The sequence below is a fragment of the Salvelinus fontinalis genome, chromosome 32, assembly GCF_029448725.1.
Source record: "Salvelinus fontinalis isolate EN_2023a chromosome 32, ASM2944872v1, whole genome shotgun sequence".
Lineage (NCBI taxonomy): Eukaryota > Metazoa > Chordata > Actinopteri > Salmoniformes > Salmonidae > Salvelinus > Salvelinus fontinalis.
Window position 1 is genome coordinate 468,281 of NC_074696.1, and position 23,878 is coordinate 492,158.

General features: G+C 43.3%; 1 protein-coding gene and 1 non-coding gene across 3 annotated transcripts in view; both read left to right on the top strand.

The window, feature by feature from the left end:
- ptpn2b (protein tyrosine phosphatase non-receptor type 2b) overlaps nucleotides 1–23,878 on the top strand; it is a 45,021-nt gene that overhangs the window by 3,283 nt on the left and 17,860 nt on the right. For both annotated transcript variants that reach the window (XM_055893172.1, XM_055893171.1), the window contains exons 4-8: nucleotides 3,615–3,713; nucleotides 4,580–4,717; nucleotides 13,842–14,051; nucleotides 22,722–22,883; nucleotides 23,387–23,601. In XM_055893172.1, coding sequence (XP_055749147.1) covers nucleotides 3,615–3,713; nucleotides 4,580–4,717; nucleotides 13,842–14,051; nucleotides 22,722–22,883; nucleotides 23,387–23,601 — 824 coding nt within the window. The remainder of the gene's footprint in view (nucleotides 1–3,614; nucleotides 3,714–4,579; nucleotides 4,718–13,841; nucleotides 14,052–22,721; nucleotides 22,884–23,386; nucleotides 23,602–23,878) is intronic.
- trnaa-ugc (transfer RNA alanine (anticodon UGC)) lies at nucleotides 5,390–5,465 on the top strand. Its single transcript has one exon. It is a non-coding gene; the product is annotated as a tRNA-Ala (tRNA).

The following is a 23,878-nucleotide window of genomic DNA, read 5'->3' on the forward strand; positions in this document are numbered from 1 at the left end:
GGGGTGATGTTACTGGTTGTTATGGAGGTTAACCACAGGGGTGTTGTTACTGGTTGTTATGGAGGTTCTGGTTAACCACAGGGGTGTTGTTACTGGTTGTTATGGAGGTTAACCACAGGGGTGATGTTACTGGTTGTTATGGAGGTTAACCACAGGGGTGTTGTTACTGGTTGTTATGGAGGTTCTGGTTATCCACAGGGGTGTTGTTACTGGTTGTTATGGAGGTTCTGGTTATCCACAGGGGTGTTGTTACTGGTTGTTATGGAGGTTCTGGTTATCCACAGGGGTGTTGTTACTGGTTGTTATGGAGGTTCTGGTTATCCACAGGGGTGGTGTTACTGGTTGTTATGGAGGTTCTGGTTAACCACAGGGGTGTTGTTACTGGTTGTTATGGAGGTTCTGGTTAACCACAGGGGTGTTGTTACTGGTTGTTATGGAGGTTAACCACAGGGGTGATGTTACTGGTTGTTATCGAGGTTCTGGTTAACCACAGGGGTGTTGTTACTGGTTGTTATGGAGGTTAACCACAGGGGTGTTGTTACTGGTTGTTATGGAGGTTAACCACAGGGGTGTTGTTACTGGTTGTTATGGAGGTTAACCACAGGGGTGTTGTTACTGGTTGTTATGGAGGTTAACCACAGGGGTGGTGTTACTGGTTGTTATGGAGGTTAACCACAGGGGTGGTGTTACTGGTTGTTATGGAGGTTAACCACAGGGGTGTTGTTACTGGTTGTTATGGAGGTTCTGGTTAACCACAGGGGTGATGTTACTGGTTGTTATGGAGGTTAACCACAGGGGTGTTGTTACTGGTTGTTATGGAGGTTCTGGTTAACCACAGGGGTGGTGTTACTGGTTGTTATGGAGGTTCTGGTTAACCACAGGGGTGTTGTTACTGGTTGTTATGGAGGTTAACCACAGGGGTGATGTTACTGGTTGTTATGGAGGTTATCCACAGGGGTGATGTTACTGGTTGTTATGAAGGTTCTGGTTAACCACAGGGGTGTTGTTACTGGTTGTTATGGAGGTTCTGGTTATCCACAGGGGTGTTGTTACTGGTTGTTATGGAGGTTAACCACAGGGGTGTTGTTACTGGTTGTTATGGAGGTTCTGGTTAACCACAGGGGTGATGTTACTGGTTGTTATGGAGGTTCTGGTTAACCACAGGGGTGTTGTTACTGGTTGTTATGGAGGTTAACCACAGGGGTGATGTTACTGGTTGTTATGGAGGTTAACCACAGGGGTGATGTTACTGGTTGTTATGGAGGTTAACCACAGGGGTGATGTTACTGGTTGTTATGAAGGTTCTGGTTAACCACAGGGGTGTTACTGGTTGTTATGGAGGTTCTGGTTAACCACAGGGGTGATGTTACTGGTTTTTATGGAGGTTAACCACAGGGGTGTTGTTACTGGTTGTTATGGAGGTTAACCACAGGGGTGTTACTGGTTGTTATGGAGGTTAACCACAGGGGTGATGTTACTGGTTGTTATGGAGGTTCTGGTTAACCACAGGGGTGTTGTTACTGGTTGTTATGGAGGTTCTGGTTAACCACAGGGGTGGTGTTACTGGTTGTTATGGAGGTTCTGGTTAACCACAGGGGTGTTGTTACTGGTTGTTATGGAGGTTATCCACAGGGGTGTTGTTACTGGTTGTTATGGAGGTTATCCACAGGGGTGGTGTTACTGGTTGTTATGGAGGTTCTGGTTAACCACAGGGGTGTTGTTATGAAGGTTATCCACAGGGGTGTTGTTACTGGTTGTTATGGAGGTTATCCACAGGGGTGGTGTTACTGGTTGTTATGGAGGTTCTGGTTAACCACAGGGGTGTTGTTACTGGTTGTTATGGAGGTTCTGGTTATCCACAGGGGTGATGTTACTGGTTGTTATGGAGGTTCTGGTTATCCACAGGGGTGTTGTTACTGGTTGTTATGGAGGTTAACCACAGGGGTGTTGTTACTGGTTGTTATGGAGGTTAACCACAGGGGTGTTGTTACTGGTTGTTATGGAGGTTAACCACAGGGGTGTTGTTACTGGTTGTTATGGAGGTTCTGGTTAACCACAGGGGTGATGTTACTGGTTGTTATGGAGGTTATGGTTAACCACAGGGGTGTTGTTACTGGTTGTTATGGAGGTTAACCACAGGGGTGGTGTTACTGGTTGTTATGGAGGTTATGGTTAACCACAGGGGTGTTGTTACTGGTTGTTATGGAGGTTAACCACAGGGGTGGTGTTACTGGTTGTTATGGAGGTTATGGTTAACCACAGGGGTGTTGTTACTGGTTGTTATGGAGGTTAACCACAGGGGTGGTGTTACTGGTTGTTATGGAGGTTAACCACAGGGGTGATGTTACTGGTTGTTATGAAGGTTCTGGTTATCCACAGGGGTGGTGTTACTGGTTGTTATGGAGGTTCTGGTTATCCACAGGGGTCATGTTACTGGTTGTTATGGAGGTTATGGTTAACCACAGGGGTGTTGTTACTGGTTGTTATGGAGGTTATCCACAGGGGTGATGTTACTGGTTGTTATGGAGGTTATCCACAGGGGTGTTGTTACTGGTTGTTATGGAGGTTCTGGTTAACCACAGGGGTGTTGTTACTGGTTGTTATGGAGGTTCTGGTTAACCACAGGGGTGATGTTACTGGTTGTTATGAAGGTTCTGGTTAACCACAGGGGTGTTGTTACTGGTTGTTATGGAGGTTAACCACAGGGGTGTTGTTACTGGTTGTTATGGAGGTTCTGGTTAATCACAGGGGTGATGTTACTGGTTGTTATGGAGGTTCTGGTTAACCACAGGGGTGTTGTTACTGGTTGTTATGGAGGTTAACCACAGGGGTGGTGTTACTGGTTGTTATGGAGGTTCTGGTTAACCACAGGGGTGGTGTTACTGGTTGTTATGGAGGTTCTGGTTAACCACAGGGGTGGTGTTACTGGTTGTTATGGAGGTTCTGGTTATCCACAGGGGTGATGTTACTGGTTGTTATGGAGGTTAACCACAGGGGTGGTTTTACTGGTTGTTATGGAGGTTCTGGTTATCCACAGGGGTGATGTTACTGGTTGTTATGGAGGTTATCCACAGGGGTGTTGTTACTGGTTGTTATGGAGGTTCTGGTTATCCACAGGGGTGTTGTTACTGGTTGTTATGGAGGTTAACCACAGGGGTGTTGTTACTGGTTGTTATGGAGGTTCTGGTTATCCACAGGGGTGATGTTACTGGTTGTTATGGAGGTTATCCACAGGGGTGTTGTTACTGGTTGTTATGGAGGTTCTGGTTATCCACAGGGGTGTTGTTACTGGTTGTTATGGAAGATCTGTTTAACCACAGCCACAGTGTTGTTGTTACAGAGCAATGACTGGAAAACAGGAAATGGATGAAGGGGTTGAGGGGAGGAAGTAAATGTTACCACATTGACTAAAACAATCTGTTTGCACTCTGACCTGGTCGTGTGATATTATATGAATGATGTTTCTAAGCCTGAAAAGTTACAAATAGAACTGTTGATATCTTGTATATCTTGTATTATTTACTGACCCCCAAATGCACTTACATTCCCCAATGCGTAGTCTTGGTTAGCTAATGGGTTTGTGTCTGTCTGGTCTGTCTGTGTGTCATCCACAGGGTCCTCTGAGGAACACCTGTGGTCACTTCTGGTTGATGATCTGGGAACAGAATACCAAGGCTGTCATCATGCTGAACAGAGTCATAGAGAAGGGATCAGTGAGTGCATAACTACTATCTTCTAGTATTGCCTGCATGTGGTACACAGATCACACTATTTTTGGTAAGGTGGGCGAGTGAAAAGCCACTTTCTGTGGAGTGGTATTTCCTCCTACTCTGTGTGGTTGAGAGTGAATTCCTGGTCTGGTGGTGGGAGGTGTTGAGATGGCAGTTAGGTCTGTGAGAGGAGACCTGACAGTTCCCCAAGCACAGGCTTTTATGCCTCAGATGCTACTCGAGCCGACCTCCCCTTCATGCGATCTTGTGTCACAGTAGCAGCAGTAGGTGTTGAATCATGAGTTTAGTTTCCCTTCTTCCTGGAAGAGGAGGAGCCAGGGGTGAATATTGTTGTCATGAGGTTCTATTCAGTCTTGTTACGGCCAACAGATGCCTTTTAATAGCATGACATTACGTAACCTAGTTGTCCATATTTTAGAAGGACTTGTAGAAAATGAATGATTAACTTTATCAAATGTAGTGAAACCTTGTAGCTTTAGTCTTTATAGGGACTGTCACTGCATTAAGTAGAATGCTGGGCTACACATACGTTGATTATCATAAAACATGACTTATAGTGCTTATTCAGAATATTATTAAGACTGGAACACCTATCTTTTCTTCACCGTTCAACTAAGGTGACTGGCTGACTGGCTGACTGGCTGACTGGCTGACTGACTGGCTGACTGACTGACTGGCTGGCTGACTGGCTGGCTGGCTGGCTGGCTGGCTGGCTGACTGACTGACTGGCTGACTGACTGGCTGGCTGGCTGGCTGGCTGACTGGCTGGCTGGCTGACTGGCTGGCTGGCTGGCTGACTGGCTGGCTGGCTGGCTGGCTGACTCTCTTCTGTATTTCCCGCCTGACAGGAAAAGTGTGCTCAGTATTGGCCAACGCAGGACGAGCATGAGATGCCGTTCAGAGATACACATTTCCTGATAACGCTGATTTCAGAAGACGTCAAGTCTTACTACACAACCAGAGTGCTGGAGCTGCAAAATGACAAGGTGAGTCTCTTTAACAGGGTGGAGGTCTGAGTAATGCAAGAGTGTAATCTAGGATCAGGTCAGTGTGATCTACAACTTAAATCTGATGCTAGATCAAGGGGCTGGAGTAGCAGAATGCTAACGAGTCATATATCTAAAATGGTGTGAATATGATGCATTAGAGAGTGTTTCCATACATCTCTATTAGAGCTGGGCGATATGGACATTAAGTAATATAGCGATAAAATCCAGACTTTTCCGTTAGTGGCAGGGCTCTAGACTAATTTTCCATGATTGATGTCCAAGTTTTTAGTATACTTTTTTTCGAAGATGAGTGATGAGAAGAGAATCGTCCAGTCCATTGGGTATCTCACTACACCCCCATATGCCACGTCTTGAAATATGCAGACAGATGTATTAAAAAGTAAGTTTACGTTGTAATAATTCTGACAGCCAACTTTCTAGCTCCATCCATAACTTTTGGATTTCATAGCATTCCCAGAAGGTATGAATTATTGTGTCATTTCTAGTTTTACACTTAAGACATGACTCTGCCATTGTGCTGTAGAATTTATGAATTTTGTCTCTTGTTTAATACATTCTATACATTAGTTTATACTAGATTTAATGTACATTTTTGTTAACTGTAATTTCGTTTGTTATTCTCCAACTTTCCCTCCATTTTGTCTAAAGGGCCCCGTGTGGCTCAGTTGGTAGAGCATGGCGCTTGCAACGCCAGGGGTGTGGGTTCGATTCCCACGGGGGGCCAGTACAAAAAAAGTATGAATGTATGTACTTGTAAGTCGCTCTGGATAAGAGCGTCTGCTAAATGACTTAAATGTAAATGTAAATGTAAACGTCAATTCTTTTTAAGTCTTGTTTCCCCAAAAAAATTCTAAAAGATTGTCAGTTGGATATGATCTCTGCAAGGTTTTGTATATCTTCCCTATTATATGAGCATTCTTTTCTGACTCAATGATGATGTCTAACATATTTCAAATCAAAATGTAGGTATAAGTAACTTTTAAGTTGTATGTATTTGAAACGATCTACATTCTATCATGTAAAGAAATGTAGTTTCCAATGTATCAGTGAATTCTGGAAAGCTATCCAAGGATTGCTCCATAGGTTTGTGTTTCTAGGGAGGGATATTGGTTCTTATAGAATATGTTTATAGTGTTCTATATTGTTGTAGTGTTCCATATTGTTATAGTGTTCCATATTGTTGCGGTGTTCCATATTGTTGTAGTGTTCCATATTGTTGTAGTGTTCCATATTGTTGTAGTGTTCCATATTGTTGTAGTGTTCCAGATTGTTGTAGTGTTCCATATTGTTAGTGTTCCATATTGTTGTAGTGTTCCATATTGTTGTAGTGTTCCATATTGTTGTAGTGTTCCATATTGTTGTAGTGTTCCATATTGTTGTAGTGTTCCATATTGTTGTAGTGTTCCATATTGTTGTAGTGTTCCATATTGTTGTAGTGTTCCATATTGTTGTAGTGTTCCATATTGTTGTAGTGTTCCATATTGTTATAGTGTTCCATATTGTTGTAGTGTTCCATATTGTTGTAGTGTTCCATATTGTTGTAGTGTTCCATATTGTTATAGTGTTCCATATTGTTGTAGTGTTCCATGTTGTTGTAGTGTTCCATATTGTTGTAGTGTTCCATATTGTTATAGTGTTCCATATTGTTGTAGTGTTCCATATTGTTGTAGTGTTCCATATTGTTGTAGTGTTCCATGTTGTTGTAGTGTTCCATATTGTTGTAGTGTTCCATATTGTTGTAGTGTTCCATATTGTTGTAGTGTTCCATATTGTTGTAGTGTTCCATATTGTTGTAGTGTTCCATATTGTTGTAGTGTTCCATATTGTTGTAGTGTTCCATATTGTTGTAGTGTTCCATATTGTTGTAGTGTTCCATATTGTTGCAGTGTTCCATATTGTTGCAGTGTTCCATATTGTTGCAGTGTTCCATATTGTTGCAGTGTTCCATATTGTTGCAGTGTTCCATATTGTTGCAGTGTTCCAGATTGTTGTAGTGTTCCAGATTGTTGTAGTGTTCCAGATTGTTGTAGTGTTCCAGATTGTTGTAGTGTTCCAGATTGTTGTAGTGTTCCAGATTGTTGTAGTGTTCCAGATTGTTGTAGTGTTCCAGATTGTTGTAGTGTTCCAGATTGTTGTAGTGTTCCAGATTGTTGTAGTGTTCCATAATGTTGTAGTGTTCCATAATGTTGTAGTGTTCCATATTGTTGTAGTGTTCCATATTGTTGTAGTGTTCCATAATGTTGTAGTGTTCCATAATGTTGTAGTGTTCCATAATGTTGTAGTGTTCCATAATGTTGTAGTGTTCCATAATGTTGTAGTGTTCCAGATTGTTGTAGTGTTCCAGATTGGTGTAGTGTTCCAGATTGGTGTAGTGTTCCAGATTGTTGTAGTGTTCCATAGGGTTGTGGTTCTAGGGAGGGATATTGGTTCTTATAGAATATATTTATAGTGTTCCATATTGTTATAGTGTTCCATATTGTTATAGTGTTCCATATTGTTATAGTGTTCCATATTGTTGTAGTGTTCCATATTGTTGTAGTGTTCCATATTGTTGTAGTGTTCCATATTGTTGTAGTGTTCCATATTGTTGTAGTGTTCCATATTGTTGTAGTGTTCCATAATGTTGTAGTGTTCCATAATGTTGTAGTGTTCCATAATGTTGTAGTGTTCCATAATGTTGTAGTGTTCCATAATGTTGTAGTGTTCCATAATGTTGTAGTGTTCCATAATGTTGTAGTGTTCCATAATGTTGTAGTGTTCCATAATGTTGTAGTGTTCCATAATGTTGTAGTGTTCCATAATGTTGTAGTGTTCCATAATGTTGTAGTGTTCCATAATGTTGTAGTGTTCCATAATGTTGTAGTGTTCCATAATGTTGTAGTGTTCCATAATGTTGTAGTGTTCCATAATGTTGTAGTGTTCTATATTGTTGTAGTGTTCTATATTGTTGTAGTGTTCCAGATTGTTGTAGTGTTCCAGATTGTTGTAGTGTTCCAGATTGTTGTAGTGTTCCATATTGTTAGTGTTCCATATTGTTGTAGTGCTCCATAATGTTATAGTGTTCCATATTGTTAGTGTTCCATAATGTTGTAGTGTTCCATATTGTTGTAGTGTTCCAGATTGTTGTAGTGTTCCATATTGTTAGTGTTCCATATTGTTAGTGTTCCATATTGTTGTAGTGCTCCATAATGTTATAGTGTTCCATATTGTTATAGTGTTCCATATTGTTATAGTGTTCCATATTGTTGTAGTGTTCTATATTGTTGTAGTGTTCCAGATTGTTGTAGTGTTCCAGATTGTTGTAGTGTTCCAGATTGTTGTAGTGTTCCAGATTGTTAGTGTTCCATATTGTTGTAGTGCTCCATAATGTTATAGTGTTCCATATTGTTAGTGTTCCATAATGTTGTAGTGTTCCATAATGTTGTAGTGTTCCATATTGTTGTAGTGTTCCATAGGGTTGTAGTGTTCCAGATTGTTGTAGTGTTCCATATTGTTGTAGTGTTCCATAGGGTTGTGTTTCTAGGGAGGGATATTGGTTCTTATAGAATATGTTTATAGTGTTCTTAACTATGAAATTGTTCATGTTTTTAGATTTATCCTTTGAAAATAGAGATGGAAAAAGATTCTGGGGATGAGCATGCGCATCTTGAATATGTACCCATTGTTCCTCTTTAGTGCATTTAACTATTTGTCTCAAGTAAAAGCCTTGGGTAGTGAGTTGATACAATTACAATCTGGAAGGTTAAAACCATCCTCAGACTCAGGAAGATGTTCAACTTTCCATTTTATTCTATGAATTTTATTTGCCCACATAAAAAGTCTTATGACCGAGTATACTTTTTTAAAGAATGTCTTTGTGGGGTAATTGGTATTACCGGAAAAAAAAAAAAACTTTGGCAGCCATTCTAAAGAGGTTTATTGTTCCTGTAAGATTTATGGGAAGATTATTCAATTTAGTTAGATCTGCTTTCATATTGTTGAGTAATGGAGTAAAGTTATCTGATATAATTGTTGTTTTTTGTCACTTATTAAACATCCTATGTAGTTCATATTTTTTGTGGTCTACTGAAAGGATTGCTGTTTTCCTATATCCTGAGATTTGAGTATTCTGAAAATATTTTTAGCAAGGGGGGCATTGAGTTTTCGATATTTGTCATGTATTTCAGGAGATCATCTGCAAATAAGTTTAGTTTATTTTCATGTTTATCAATACTGATACCTGTTACGTTCGTGTCCTGTGTAATTCTTTCTGCAAGCGGTTCAATTGCTAGTGCAAACAGGAAACAGGAAGGGGGAGAGAGGACATCCCTGTCTTGTCCCTCTTTTCTAAAGCAATTCCACCAGATAATATATTATTTGTGTATATTTTTGCTTTAGGACATTTATTCAATATGTTTTATTAAATGTATTATTTCAGCTGGAAAGTTGAAAGCTTCCAAAGTGTTGAATACAGATGACTATTCAAGACGATCAAAAACCTTTTTGGCTAGATCTTGTTTTTTTGCATATTGTATTCAACTGAAACATTTGTTTGATATGTAACAAGTCTGGTAAGACGTTTGCCATTCTATTGCTTATAAGCTTTGTTATAATTTTGTCACAATTTATTGAACTTATGTCTATAATCAGCAGGGGACTCTCCAGATTTTCCTGGTTTCAATTTAACTGAAATAACTGTTTGATACATGGAACTAGGAAGTACTGAATTGTGTGACAGTGTGTGGTCATTTGTGTAAATAGGGGGACTACTTTGTCCCAAAATGTTGAATATATTTCTTTGGGAAAGCCATCCATTCCTGGTGATTTCCTCCATGCAAATGTTTTAACGCTATCTAATATTTCTTCTTCACGGTTTGAAGCTTTTCTTTGTCTGCTGATATTTGCTTCGGAGTTGTTGAGTCTAAGAAAGCTATCGGATCCGTTAAACTGTTTAATTCTAATACATTTTCATAGAAGCTTTTCAAATGTTAATTAATCGCATTGTTTCTAATTACCACTTTGGTTTACCATGTGTTCGTTTTGTGAGAGCTGCGAGATATTTACCAGGTTTATTTTCCATTAAGTAGTATACTTTTATTTGAGTTGAGCCTGTAGTCGTTGGCTCTCTTCAAAAGTTAAAGATTGTATTCCTGCTTAAGTTCAAAAATTGTATTTACTTCTTTACCTTGTAAAGATTTATGGGCATTTTGTAAGATATTGATTTTCTTTCATTTAAATTTCTAAATCAGATTTAACTTTTGTCGACTATGAAATTATCATTCCCCTAATGTACACCTTAAAGGCATCCCAAATTGTATCAGGGGTCGGCTTTTCTCTGTCTGTCCTCTGTCTACATTTATTTACCTATTTATACAATTTTGGGTCCAGAAGATTATTTTCTCTTGGTGTAATTAAGCACGATGCCGGAGAATGATTCGATATCAATATATCATCTTTTTTTTTTTATCCAGTAAATTGTTGAGTGAATTTTTGGAGGGGAAAAAATGTAGTCAATTCTTGAATAGCTTTTTTTACTTTGAGGGAAAAAAGGAGTCGTCTTTTGGTGTTGGGAACATCTCCATGTGTCCTATTAATTATTTGTAGAGATGACATCTTTTGCCTCTTTGGAGGAGCAATAAAAAAATGCACATTTATGCTTATTTATTATTATTTTTTATTTTTTTATTTTTTTATTGCTACATCTGTTAATCTTCTCGAATGTATAATTTAGGTCACCTGCTAAAATAATACTTCCTGTGTGGGTGTGATCTAGATTTGCCCCTGATGGGATATACAATGAAATCAATGTGTATTTTTCACCATGTAAAGTACAATTCAACATAAGGAAATTGCCTTGGTTTATGTGCTGGGATATAAGGGAACATTTAGTATTTTTATTTATCAGGATGCCTACTGTACACCTGTGCTGTTACTAGAGGTCGACCGATTATGATTTTTCAACGCCGATACCGATTATTGGAGGACCAAAAAAAAGCCGATACCGATTAATCTGCCTATTTATATATTTGTAATAATCACAATTACAACAATACTGAATGAACACTTTTATTTTAACTTAATATAATACATCAATAAAATCTATTTAGTCTCAAATAAATAATGAAACATGTTCAATTTGGTTTAAATACTGCAAAAACAAAGTGTTGGTGAAGAAAGTAAAAGTTTAATATTTTCCATGTTAAAAAGCTAACGTTTAAGTTCCTTGCTCAGAACATGAGAACATGAGAAAGCTGGTGGTTCCTTTTAACATGAGTCTTCAATATTCCCAGGTAAGAAGTTTTCGGTTGTAGTTATTATAGGACTATTTCTCTCTATACGATTTGTATGTCATAGACCTTTGACTATTGGATGTTCTTATAGGCACTATAGTATTGCCAGTCTAATCTCAGGAGTTCATAGGCTTGAAGTCATAAACAGCGCAATGCTTGAAGCACAGGGAAGAGCTTCTGGCAAATGCAGGAAAGGGCTGTTTGAATGAATGATTACGAGCCTGCTGCTGCCTACCATCGCCCAGTCAGACTGCTCTATCAAATATCAAATCATAGACTTAATTTTAATATAATAACACACAGAAATACGAGCCTTAGGTCATTAATATAGTCAAATCCGGAAACTATAATTTCGAAAACAAAACATTTATTTCAGTGAAATACGGAACCGTTCCTTATTTTATCTAATGGGTGGTCTAAATATTCCTGTTACTTTGGACAACCTTCAATGTTATGTCATAAATATGTACAATTCTGGCAAATTAATTACGGTCTTTGTTAGGAAGAAATGGTCTTCACACAGTTCGCAACGAGCCAGGCGGCCCAAACTGCTGCATATACTCTGACTCTGCTTGCACAGAACGCAAGAGAAGTAACTCAATTTCCCTAGCTAAAAGAAATTCATGTTAGCAGGCAATATTAACTAAATATGTAGTTTTAAAAATGTATACTTGTGTATTGATTTTCAGAAAGGCGTTGATGTTTATGGTTAGGTACACATTGGTGCAACGACAGTGCTTTTTTCACGAATGCGCTTGTTAAATCATCCCCCGTTTGGTGAAGTAGGCTGTGATTTCATTATATGCAACTTAGGACAAGCTAGATAACTACACATGGTTGATGATATTACTAGTTTAACTAGTGATTATGTTAAGATTGATTTGTTTTTTATAAGATAAGTTTCATGCTAGCTAGCAACTTACCTTGGCTCCTTGCTGTACATGCGTAACAGGTAGTCAGCCTGCCACGCAGTCTCCTCGTGGAGTGCAATGTAATCGGCCATAATCGGTGTCCAAAAATGGCAATTACCGATTGTTATGAAAACTTGAAATCGTCCCTAATTAATCGTCCATTCCGATTTAATCGGTCGACCTCCAGCTGTAGGTACAGTAGGTAGCAGCAGAGGCCTCTCCAGCCCAGCTCATCTTTTTTAAACCATTAGCGGCAGGGCTCTAGAATGACTGACTTTTTCCAGTGTCAAGAAATAAGACAAATAAGTTAGCTATTTCAACTAACACGTTCAGGCATGTGCCTGCCTGTTTTTGTGCATATTGCTGGCCAAGGCTATATGCTACACAATTCACCACCTGAGGAAGTGGGAACTCAAGTGGTTTGAGGTCCCACTTCCTCAGGTGGTGAATTGTGTAGCATATAGCTGTTGCTAAATAGCCATACAATTGATCTAACAGTACATTTAATGTCCTACAAATAAACAAATGCCTACACTTCATACCGCCGGTGCTTCATCTAAATTACGTACTCAGTAAAGTGGTGTTATTTCCTTAACATTGAGAGTTGAGAAATACTTTCTATACTCTCATAAAGCTGACACTCTCCTTTACAGTAAATGCATCCCTCCCTTCACTCCGTGTGCAAAGAGGGAGTGAGAGCCTACAGTGAGACAGGGCAGATACTTTCGATGCAAGTAGCAGGTTTAGGGCAAATAATGGTTTTTAGAACCGTTTAGAATCATCGAAATTACGGACGTCAGTAAAATTGCTTTGGTTAGAGGAAGGACATGTCAGTCTCGGTAACTTTCAGTTTATCGGCCAAGCTTTAATCTCGATCTACTATCCCCTCCCTTCCTCCCCAGGGACCGTGTACAGTGGACCACTATCTCCAGGGTTAGGGTCAATGCAGTGGACTACTATCTAGGGTTAGGGTCAATGCAGTGGACTACTATCTCCAGGGTTAGGGTCAGTGCAGTGGACTACTATCTCCAGGGTTAGGGTCAGTGCAGTGGACTACTATCTCCAGGGTTAGGGTCAGTGCAGTGGACTACTATCTCCAGGGTTAGGGTCAGTGCAGTGGACTATCTCCAGGGTTAGGGTCAGTGCAGTGGACTACTATCTCCAGGGTTAGGGTCAGTGCAGTGGACTACTATCTCCAGGGTTAGGGTCAGTGCAGTGGACTACTATCTCCAGGGTTAGGGTCAATGCAGTGGACTACTATCTCCAGGGTTAGGGTCAGTGCAGTGGACTACTATCTCCAGGGTTAGGGTCAGTGCAGTGGACTACTATCTCCAGGGTTAGGGTCAGTGCAGTGGACTACTATCTCCAGGGTTAGGGTCAATGCAGTGTACCACTGTCTATTATTTTCAAGGATGAGAATTGGTATTTCAGTTTGCTTCCTGAATTGGTATTTCAGTTTGCTTCCCGAATTGGTATTTCAGTTTGCTTCCCGAATTGGTATTTCAGTTTGCTTCCTGAATTGGTATTTCAGTTTGCTTCCTGAATTGGTATTTCAGTTTGCTTCCTGAATTGGTATTTCAGTTTGCTTCCTGAATTGGTATTTCAGTTTGCTTCCTGACTTGGTATTTCAGTTTGCTTCCTGACTTGGTATTTCAGTTTGCTTCCTGACTTGGTATTTCAGTTTGCTTCCTGACTTGGTATTTCAGTTTGCTTCCTGACTTGGTATTTCAGTTTGCTTCCTGAATTGAGTGCATTCCTGCTCCTGTCCATTTGTACAGTAGGTCCCAAGTGGCACCCTATTCCATTTGTGGTGCAGTTTAGACCGGGGCCCGCGGGGCTTTGGCCAAAAGTAATGTACTAGGGAATAGGGTGCCATTTGGGACACAAGCAATGTGTTTTGTCCTCTGCTGTGTCTTCCAGACGGGGGAGAAGAGAGAGATCTATCACTTTCACTACACCACCTGGCCTGACTTTGGTGTCCCAGAATCGCCGGCGTCCTTCCTCAACTTCCTGTTCAAGGTGCGGGAGTCTGGCTCGTTGGGGGCGGACCACGGACCGGCGGTAGTGCACTGCAGCGCTGGAATTGGCCGCTCAGGGACCCTCTCATTGGTTGACACCTGTCTGGTCCTGGTAAGCCCTGCCCCCTCACACTTATAGTTGACACTATAAACCAGTGATGTCAAACTCGTTTCCCTCGTGGGCCGCATTCGGTCTTCACCAAGGTCCGGGTGTTCGGAAAGTATTCAGACCCCTTCCCTTTTTCCACATTTTGTTACGTTACAGCCTTATTCTAAAAAGGATTACATTTTTTTTTAATTGCATCAATCTACACACAATACCCCATAATGACAAAGTGAAAACAACTTTTCAGAAATATTTACACATTTATTAAAAATAAACTGAAATACATTGTTTACATAAGTATTCAGACCATTTGTTGTGAAACTCGAAATTGAGCTCCGGTGCATCCTGTGTCCATTGATCATCATTGAGATGTTTCTACAACTTGATTGGAGTCCACCTGTGGTAAATTCAATTGATTGGACATGATTTGGAAAAGCACACTGTCTATATAGGGTCCCAGAGTTGACAGAACTTGTCAGAGCAAAAACCAAGCCATGAAGGAATTGTCCGAGACAGGATTTTGTCAGGGCACAGGGGAAGATTACCAAAACATTTCTGCAGCATTGAAGGTCCCCAAGAACACAGTGGCCTCCATCGTTCTTAAATGGAAGAAGTTTGGAACCACCAAGACTCTTCCTAGAGCTGGCCGCCCGGCCAAACTGAGCAATCGGGGGACAAGGGCCTTGGTCAGGGAGGTGAACAAGAACCTGATGATCACTCTGATAGAGCTCTAGAGTTCCTCTTTGGAGATGGGAGAACCTTCCAGATCGACAACCATCTCTGCAGCACTCCACCAATCAGGCCTTTATGGTAGAGTGGCCAGACGGAAGCCACTCCTCAGTGAAAGGCACATGACAGCCCGCTGGGAGTTTGCCAAAAGACACCTAAAGGACTCTCAGACCATGAGAAACAAGATTCTCTGGTTTGATGAAACCAAGATCGAACTCTTTGGCCTGAATGCCAAGCGTCACGTCTGGAGGAACCCTGGCACCATCTCTACGGTGAAGCATGGTGGCAGCATCATGCTGTAGGGATGTTTTTCAGCAGCAAGGACTGGGAGACTAGTCGGGATCGAAGCAAAGATGAACGGAGCAAAGTACAGAGATCCTTGATGAAAACCTGCTCCAGAGCACTCAGGACCTCAGACTGGAGCAAAAGTTCATCTTCCAACAGGACAACGACCCTAAGCACACAGCCAAGACAATGCAGGAGTGACTTCGGGACAAGACTCTGAAAGTCCTCGAGTGGCCCAGCCAGAGCCCGGACTTGAACCCGATCGAACATCTCTGGAGAGACTTGAAAATAGCTGTGCAGCAACGCTCCCCATCCAACCTGACAGAGCTTGAGAGGATCTGCAGAGAACAATGGGAGAAACTCCCCAAATACAGGTGTGCCAAGCTTGTAGCGTCATACCCAAGAAGACTTGAGGCTATAATCGCTGCCAAAGGTGCTTCAACAAAGTACTGAGTTAAGGGTCTGAATACTTATGTGAATGTGATATTTCATTTATTTCAAAAATGTCTAAAAACCTGTGTTTGCTTAGTCATTATGGGGGATTGTGTTTAGATTTGTTTTTTTCCCTAATCAATTTAATACAAAAGCTGTAACATAACAAAATGTGGAAGAAGTCAAGGGGTCTGAATACTTTCCTACTGCACTGTATATCCTCGCCATTAAAATAAAAAGGATCATTAGCTAGCTGGGGAGTGAAGAGACTACATGTAGGTATGTTAGCTAGCTGGGGAGAGTGAAGAGACTACATGTAGGATCATTAGCTAGCTGGGGAGAGTGAAGAGAGACATGTAGGATCATTAGCTAGCTGGGGAGAGTGAAGAGACTACATGTAGGTCTGTTAGCTAGCTGGGGAGAGTGAAGAGACTACATGTAGGTCTGCTAGCTAGCTGGGGAGAGTGAAGAGACTACATGTAGGTCTGTTAGCTAGCTGGGGAGAGTGAAGAGACTACATGTAGGTCTGTTAGCTAGCTGGGGAGAGTGAAGAGACTACATGTAGGATCATTAGCTAGCTGGGGAGAGTGAAGAGACTACATGTAGGATCATTAGCTAGCTGGGGAGAGTGAAGAGACTACATGTAGGGCTGTTAGCTAGCTGGGGAGAGTGAAGAGACTACATGTAGGTCTGTTAACTAGCTGGGGAGAGTGAAGAGACTACATGTAGGGCTGTTAGCTAGCTGGGGAGAGTGAAGAGACTACATGTAGGGCTGTTAGCTAGCTGGGGAGAGTGAAGAGACTACATGTAGGATCATTAGCTAGCTGGGGAGAGTGAAGAGACTACATGTAGGTCTGTTAGTTAGCTGGGGAGAGTGAAGAGACTACATGTAGGTCTGTTAGCTAGCTGGGGAGAGTGAAGAGACTACATGTAGGTCTGTTAGCTAGCTGGGGAGAGTGAAGAGACTACATGTAGGTCTGTTAGCTAGCTGGGGAGAGTGAAGAGACTACATGTAGGTCTGTTAGCTAGCTGGGGAGTGAAGAGACTACATGTAGGATCATTAGCTAGCTGGGTAGAGTGAAGAGACTACATGTAGGTCTGTTAGCTAGCTGGGGAGAGTGAAGAGACTACATGTAGGCTCATTAGCTAGCTGGGGAGAGTGAAGAGACTACATGTAGGTCTGCTAGCTAGCTGGGGAGAGTGAAGAGACTACATGTTGGATCATTAGCTAGCTTGGGAGTGTGAAGAGACTACATGTAGGTCTGTTAGCTAGCTGGGGAGAGTGAAGAGACTACATGTAGGTCTGTTAGCTAGCTGGGGAGAGTGAAGAGACTACATGTAGGTCTGTTAGCTAGCTGGGGAGAGTGAAGAGACTACATGTAGGATCATTAGCTAGCTGGGGAGAGTGAAGAGACTACATGTAGGATCATTAGCTAGCTGGGGAGAGTGAAGAGACTACATGTAGGATCATTAGCTAGCTGGGGAGAGTGAAGAGACTACATGTAGGATCATTAGCTAGCTGGGGAGAGTGAAGAGACTACATGTAGGATCATTAGCTAGCTGGGGAGAGTGAAGAGACTACATGTAGGTCTGTTAGCTAGCTGGGGAGAGTGAAGAGACTACATGTAGGTCTGTTAGCTAGCTGGGGAGAGTGAAGAGACTACATGTAGGATCATTAGCTAGCTGGGGAGAGTGAAGAGACTACATGTAGGATCATTAGCTAGCTGGGGAGAGTGAAGAGACTACATGTAGGATCATTAGCTAGCTGGGGAGAGTGAAGAGACTACATGTAGGATCATTAGCTAGCTGGGGAGAGTGAAGAGACTACATGTAGGATCATTAGCTAGCTGGGGAGAGTGAAGAGACTACATGTAGGATCATTAGCTAGCTGGGGAGAGTGAAGAGACTACATGTAGGATCATTAGCTAGCTGGGGAGAGTGAAAAGACTACATGTAGGTCTGTTAGCTAGCTGGGGAGAGTGAAGAGACTACATGTAGGATCATTAGCTAGCTGGGGAGAGTGAAGAGACTACATGTAGGATCATTAGCTAGCTGGGGAGAGTGAAGAGACTACATGTAGGATCATTAGCTAGCTGGGGAGAGTGAAGAGACTACATGTAGGATCATTAGCTAGCTGGGGAGAGTGAAGAGACTACATGTAGGATCATTAGCTAGCTGGGGAGAGTGAAGAGACTACATGTAGGATCATTAGCTAGCTGGGGAGAGTGAAGAGACTACATGTAGGATCATTAGCTAGCTGGGGAGAGTGAAGAGACTACATGTAGGATCATTAGCTAGCTGGGGAGAGTGAAGAGACTACATGTAGGATCATTAGCTAGCTGGGGAGAGTGAAGAGACTACATGTAGGATCATTAGCTAGCTGGGGAGAGTGAAGAGACTACATGTAGGATCATTAGCTAGCTGGGGAGAGTGAAGAGACTACATGTAGGATCATTAGCTAGCTGGGGAGAGTGAAGAGACTACATGTAGGTCTGTTAGCTAGCTGGGGAGAGTGAAGAGACTACATGTAGGTCTGTTAGCTAGCTGGTGAGAGTGAATAGACTACATGTAGGTCTGTTAGCTAGCTGGTGAGAGTGAAGAGACTACATGTAGGATCATTAGCTAGCTGGGGAGTGAAGAGACTACATGTAGGTCTGTTAGCTAGCTGGGGAGAGTGAAGAGACTACATGTAGGTCTGTTAGCTAGCTGGGGAGAGTGAAGAGACTACATGTAGGTCTGTTAGCTAGCTGGGGAGAGTGAAGAGACTACATGTAGGTCTGTTAGCTAGCTGGGGAGAGTGAAAAGACTACATGTAGGTCTGTTAGCTAGCTGGGGAGAGTGAAGAGACTACATGTAGGATCATTAGCTAGCTGGGGAGAGTGAAGAGACTACATGTAGGATCATTAGCTAGCTGGGGAGAGTGAAGAGACTACATGTAGGATCATTAGCTAGCTGGGGAGAGTGAAGAGACTACATGTAGGATCATTAGCTAGCTGGGGAGTGAAGAGACTACATGTAGGTCTGTTAGCTAGCTGGGGAGAGTGAAGAGACTACATGTAGGTCTGCTAGCTAGCTGGGGAGAGAAGAGACTACATGTAGGTCTGTTAGCTAGCTGGGGAGAGTGAAGAGACTACATGTAGGTCTGGTAGCTAGCTGGGGAGAGTGAAGAGACTACATGTAGGTCTGTTAGCTAGCTGGGGAGAGTGAAGAGACTACATGTAGGTCTGTTAGCTAGCTGGGGAGAGTGAAGAGACTACATGTAGGTCTGTTAGCTAGCTGGTGAGAGTGAAGAGACTACATGTAGGTCTGTTAGCTAGCTGGTGAGAGTGAAGAGACTACATGTAGGATCATTAGCTAGCTGGGGAGTGAAGAGACTACATGTAGGTCTGTTAGCTAGCTGGGGAGAGTGAAGAGACTACATGTAGGTCTGCTAGCTAGCTGGGGAGAGAAGAGACTACATGTAGGTCTGTTAGCTAGCTGGGGAGAGTGAAGAGACTACATGTAGGTCTGGTAGCTAGCTGGGGAGAGTAAAGAGACTACATGTAGGTCTGTTAGCTAGCTGGGGAGAGTGAAGAGACTACATGTAGGTCTGTTAGCTAGCTGGGGAGAGTGAAGAGACTACATGTAGGTCTGTTAGCTAGCTGGTGAGAGTGAAGAGACTACATGTAGGTCTGTTAGCTAGCTGGTGAGAGTGAAGAGACTACATGTAGGATCATTAGCTAGCTGGGGAGTGAAGAGACTACATGTAGGTCTGTTAGCTAGCTGGGGAGAGTGAAGAGACTACATGTAGGATCATTAGCTAGCTGGGGAGAGTGAAGAGACTACATGTAGGATCATTAGCTAGCTGGGGAGAGTGAAGAGACTACATGTAGGATCATTAGCTAGCTGGGGAGAGTGAAGAGACTACATGTAGGATCATTAGCTAGCTGGGGAGAGTGAAGAGACTACATGTAGGATCATTAGCTAGCTGGGGAGAGTGAAGAGACTACATGTAGGATCATTAGCTAGCTGGGGAGAGTGAAGAGACTACATGTAGGTCTGTTAGCTAGCTGGGGAGAGTGAAGAGACTACATGTAGGTCTGTTAGCTAGCTGGGGAGAGTGAAGAGACTACATGTAGGTCTGTTAGCTAGCTGGGGAGAGTGAAGAGACTACATGTAGGTCTGTTAGCTAGCTGGGGAGAGTGAAGAGACTACATGTAGGTCTGTTAGCTAGCTGGGGAGAGTGAAGAGACTACATGTAGGATCATTAGCTAGCTGGGGAGAGTGAAGAGACTACATGTAGGATCATTAGCTAGCTGGGGAGAGTGAAGAGACTACATGTAGGATCATTAGCTAGCTGGGGAGAGTGAAAAGACTACATGTAGGTCTGTTAGCTAGCTGGGGAGAGTGAAGAGACTACATGTAGGATCATTAGCTAGCTGGGGAGAGTGAAGAGACTACATGTAGGATCATTAGCTAGCTGGGGAGAGTGAAGAGACTACATGTAGGATCATTAGCTAGCTGGGGAGAGTGAAGAGACTACATGTAGGATCATTAGCTAGCTGGGGAGAGTGAAGAGACTACATGTAGGATCATTAGCTAGCTGGGGAGAGTGAAGAGACTACATGTAGGATCATTAGCTAGCTGGGGAGAGTGAAGAGACTACATGTAGGATCATTAGCTAGCTGGGGAGAGTGAAGAGACTACATGTAGGATCATTAGCTAGCTGGGGAGAGTGAAGAGACTACATGTAGGATCATTAGCTAGCTGGGGAGAGTGAAAAGACTACATGTAGGTCTGTTAGCTAGCTGGGGAGAGTGAAGAGACTACATGTAGGATCATTAGCTAGCTGGGGAGAGTGAAGAGACTACATGTAGGATCATTAGCTAGCTGGGGAGAGTGAAGAGACTACATGTAGGATCATTAGCTAGCTGGGGAGAGTGAAGAGACTACATGTAGGATCATTAGCTAGCTGGGGAGAGTGAAGAGACTACATGTAGGATCATTAGCTAGCTGGGGAGAGTGAAGAGACTACATGTAGGATCATTAGCTAGCTGGGGAGAGTGAAGAGACTACATGTAGGATCATTAGCTAGCTGGGGAGAGTGAAGAGACTACATGTAGGTCTGTTAGCTAGCTGGGGAGAGTGAAGAGACTACATGTAGGTCTGTTAGCTAGCTGGTGAGAGTGAAGAGACTACATGTAGGTCTGTTAGCTAGCTGGTGAGAGTGAAGAGACTACATGTAGGATCATTAGCTAGCTGGGGAGTGAAGAGACTACATGTAGGTCTGTTAGCTAGCTGGGGAGAGTGAAGAGACTACATGTAGGTCTGTTAGCTAGCTGGGGAGAGTGAAGAGACTACATGTAGGTCTGTTAGCTAGCTGGGGAGAGTGAAAAGACTACATGTAGGTCTGTTAGCTAGCTGGGGAGAGTGAAGAGACTACATGTAGGATCATTAGCTAGCTGGGGAGAGTGAAGAGACTACATGTAGGATCATTAGCTAGCTGGGGAGAGTGAAGAGACTACATGTAGGATCATTAGCTAGCTGGGGAGAGTGAAGAGACTACATGTAGGATCATTAGCTAGCTGGGGAGAGTGAAAAGACTACATGTAGGATCATTAGCTAGCTGGGGAGAGTGAAGAGACTACATGTAGGATCATTAGCTAGCTGGGGAGAGTGAAGAGACTACATGTAGGATCATTAGCTAGCTGGGGAGAGTGAAGAGACTACATGTAGGTCTGTTAGCTAGCTGGGGAGAGTGAAGAGACTACATGTAGAATCATTAGCTAGCTGGGGAGAGTGAAGAGACTACATGTAGGTCTGTTAGCTAGCTGGGGAGAGTGAAGAGACTACATGTAGGATCATTAGCTAGCAGGGGAGAGTGAAGAGACTACATGTAGGTCTGTTAGCTAGCTGGGGAGAGTGAAGAGACTACATGTAGGATCATTAGCTAGCTGGGGAGAGTGAAGAGACTACATGTAGGATCATTAGCTAGCTGGGGAGAGTGAAGAGACTACATGTAGGTCTGTTAGCTAGCTGGGGAGAGTGAAGAGAGACATGTAGGATCATTAGCTAGCAGGGGAGAGTGAAGAGACTACATGTAGGTCTGTTAGCTAGCTGGGGAGAGTGAAGAGACTACATGTAGGATCATTAGCTAGCAGGGGAGAGTGAAGAGACTACATGTAGGATCATTAGCTAGCTGGGGAGAGTGAAGAGACTACATGTAGGATCATTAGCTAGCTGGGGAGAGTGAAGAGACTACATGTAGGTCTGTTAGCTAGCTTGGGAGAGTGAAGAGACTACATGTAGGATCATTAGCTAGCAGGGGAGAGTGAAGAGACTACATGTAGGTCTGTTAGCTAGCTGGGGAGAGTGAAGAGACTACATGTAGGATCATTAGCTAGCTGGGGAGAGTGAAGAGACTACATGTAGGTCTGTTAGCTAGCTGGGGAGAGTGAAGAGACTACATGTAGGTCTGTTAGCTAGCTGGGGAGAGTGAAGAGAGACATGTAGGATCATTAGCTAGCAGGGGAGAGTGAAGAGACTACATGTAGGTCTGTTAGCTAGCTGGGGAGAGTGAAGAGACTACATGTAGGATCATTAGCTAGCAGGGGAGAGTGAAGAGACTACATGTAGGATCATTAGCTAGCTGGGGAGAGTGAAGAGACTACATGTAGGATCATTAGCTAGCTGGGGAGAGTGAAGAGACTACATGTAGGTCTGTTAGCTAGCTGGGGAGAGTGAAGAGAGACATGTAGGATCATTAGCTAGCAGGGGAGAGTGAAGAGACTACATGTAGGTCTGTTAGCTAGCTGGGGAGAGTGAAGAGACTACATGTAGGATCATTAGCTAGCAGGGGAGAGTGAAGAGACTACATGTAGGATCATTAGCTAGCTGGGGAGAGTGAAGAGACTACATGTAGGATCATTAGCTAGCTGGGGAGTTTGACACCCATGCTATAAACACTGTGAGAGTGATGTCTCTATACTGTATTATATGTGGATATTTTTGTAACCTAAATTGCCTTTCTTAATTGCCCCTTAGGGAATAAATAGTTGAATTGAATTAGATTAAATGGAAATAGCATGATGATCATTTAAAGCAAAAGGAATGTTCACAGCCAACAAATACGTCTTCAGCACTCAACCACTAAACCGGTGGTGTCTTTGTCTGTCTCGGTGGTGTCTTTGTCTGTCTCGGTGGTGTCTTTGTCTGTCTCGGTGGTGTCTTTGTCTGTCTCGGTGGTGTCAGATGGACAAGAGGAAAGACCCATCGTCTGTGGACATCAAGGCTGTGCTGCTGGACATGAGGAAGTACCGTATGGGTCTCATCCAGACTCCTGACCAGCTACGTTTCTCCTACAGGGCTGTCCTGGAGGGAGCCAAGTACATCATGGGGGACTGCTCTGTACAGGTAACACAGCTAACCCTCTCGACTGCTCTATAGTACATGCGGCTAACGCAACTAGCTACAGGCGGCTAACGCAACTGGCTACAGGCGGCTAACGCAACTGGCTACAGGCGGCTAACGCAACTGGCTACAGGCGGCTAACGCAACTGGCTACAGGCGGCTAACGCACCTGGCTACAGGCGGCTAACGCACCTGGCTACAGGCGGCTAACGCACCTGGCTACAGGCGGCTAACGCACCTGGCTACAGGCGGCTAACGCACCTGGCTACAGGCGGCTAACGCACCTGGCTACAGGCGGCTAACGCACCTGGCTACAGGCGGCTAACGCACCTGGCTACAGGCGGCTAACGCACCTAGCTAGCTGTAAGGAGACAAGTACATCGTAGGGGACTCCTCTCTAGTACAAGTAGAGCACCTGTGGGGCGGCTGGCTCAGAGGCAAGTGATTTCATCAAACTTCTATTTGAGTTAATCTCTCTCTCTCCCCTCTTTCTCTGTTTCCTCCAGAAAATGTGGCGTGAGCTATCTAAAGAGGACCAGGACCCAGTGTCTGATTCTGAATCCCTTCTTCCTACCCAGCCACCCTCCAAGTGTCCCCTGGAGAAATACAATGGCAGCCGGGTGTCCCGGGGGGAAGACGGGGGTGAAGGAGAGTTGGGGGAGAGAACGACGGGGACAGAGTCACCAAATAAGGAACAGGATGTGGACGAGAGCACAGCTAAGTGAGTATTGGTGTAGTAGAGACGGACCGTCTGGTAGTAGAGACGGACCGTCTGGTAGTAGAGACGGACCGTCTGGTAGTAGGGACGGACCGTCTGGTAGTAGAGACGGACCGTCTGGTAGTAGAGACGGACCGTCTGGTAGTAGAGACGGACCGTCTGGTAGTAGAGACGGACCGTCTGGTAGTAGAGACGGACCGTCTGGTAGTAGAGACGGGCCGTCTGGTAGTAGGGACGGGCCGTCTGGTAGTAGGGACGGACCGTCTGGTAGTAGGGACGG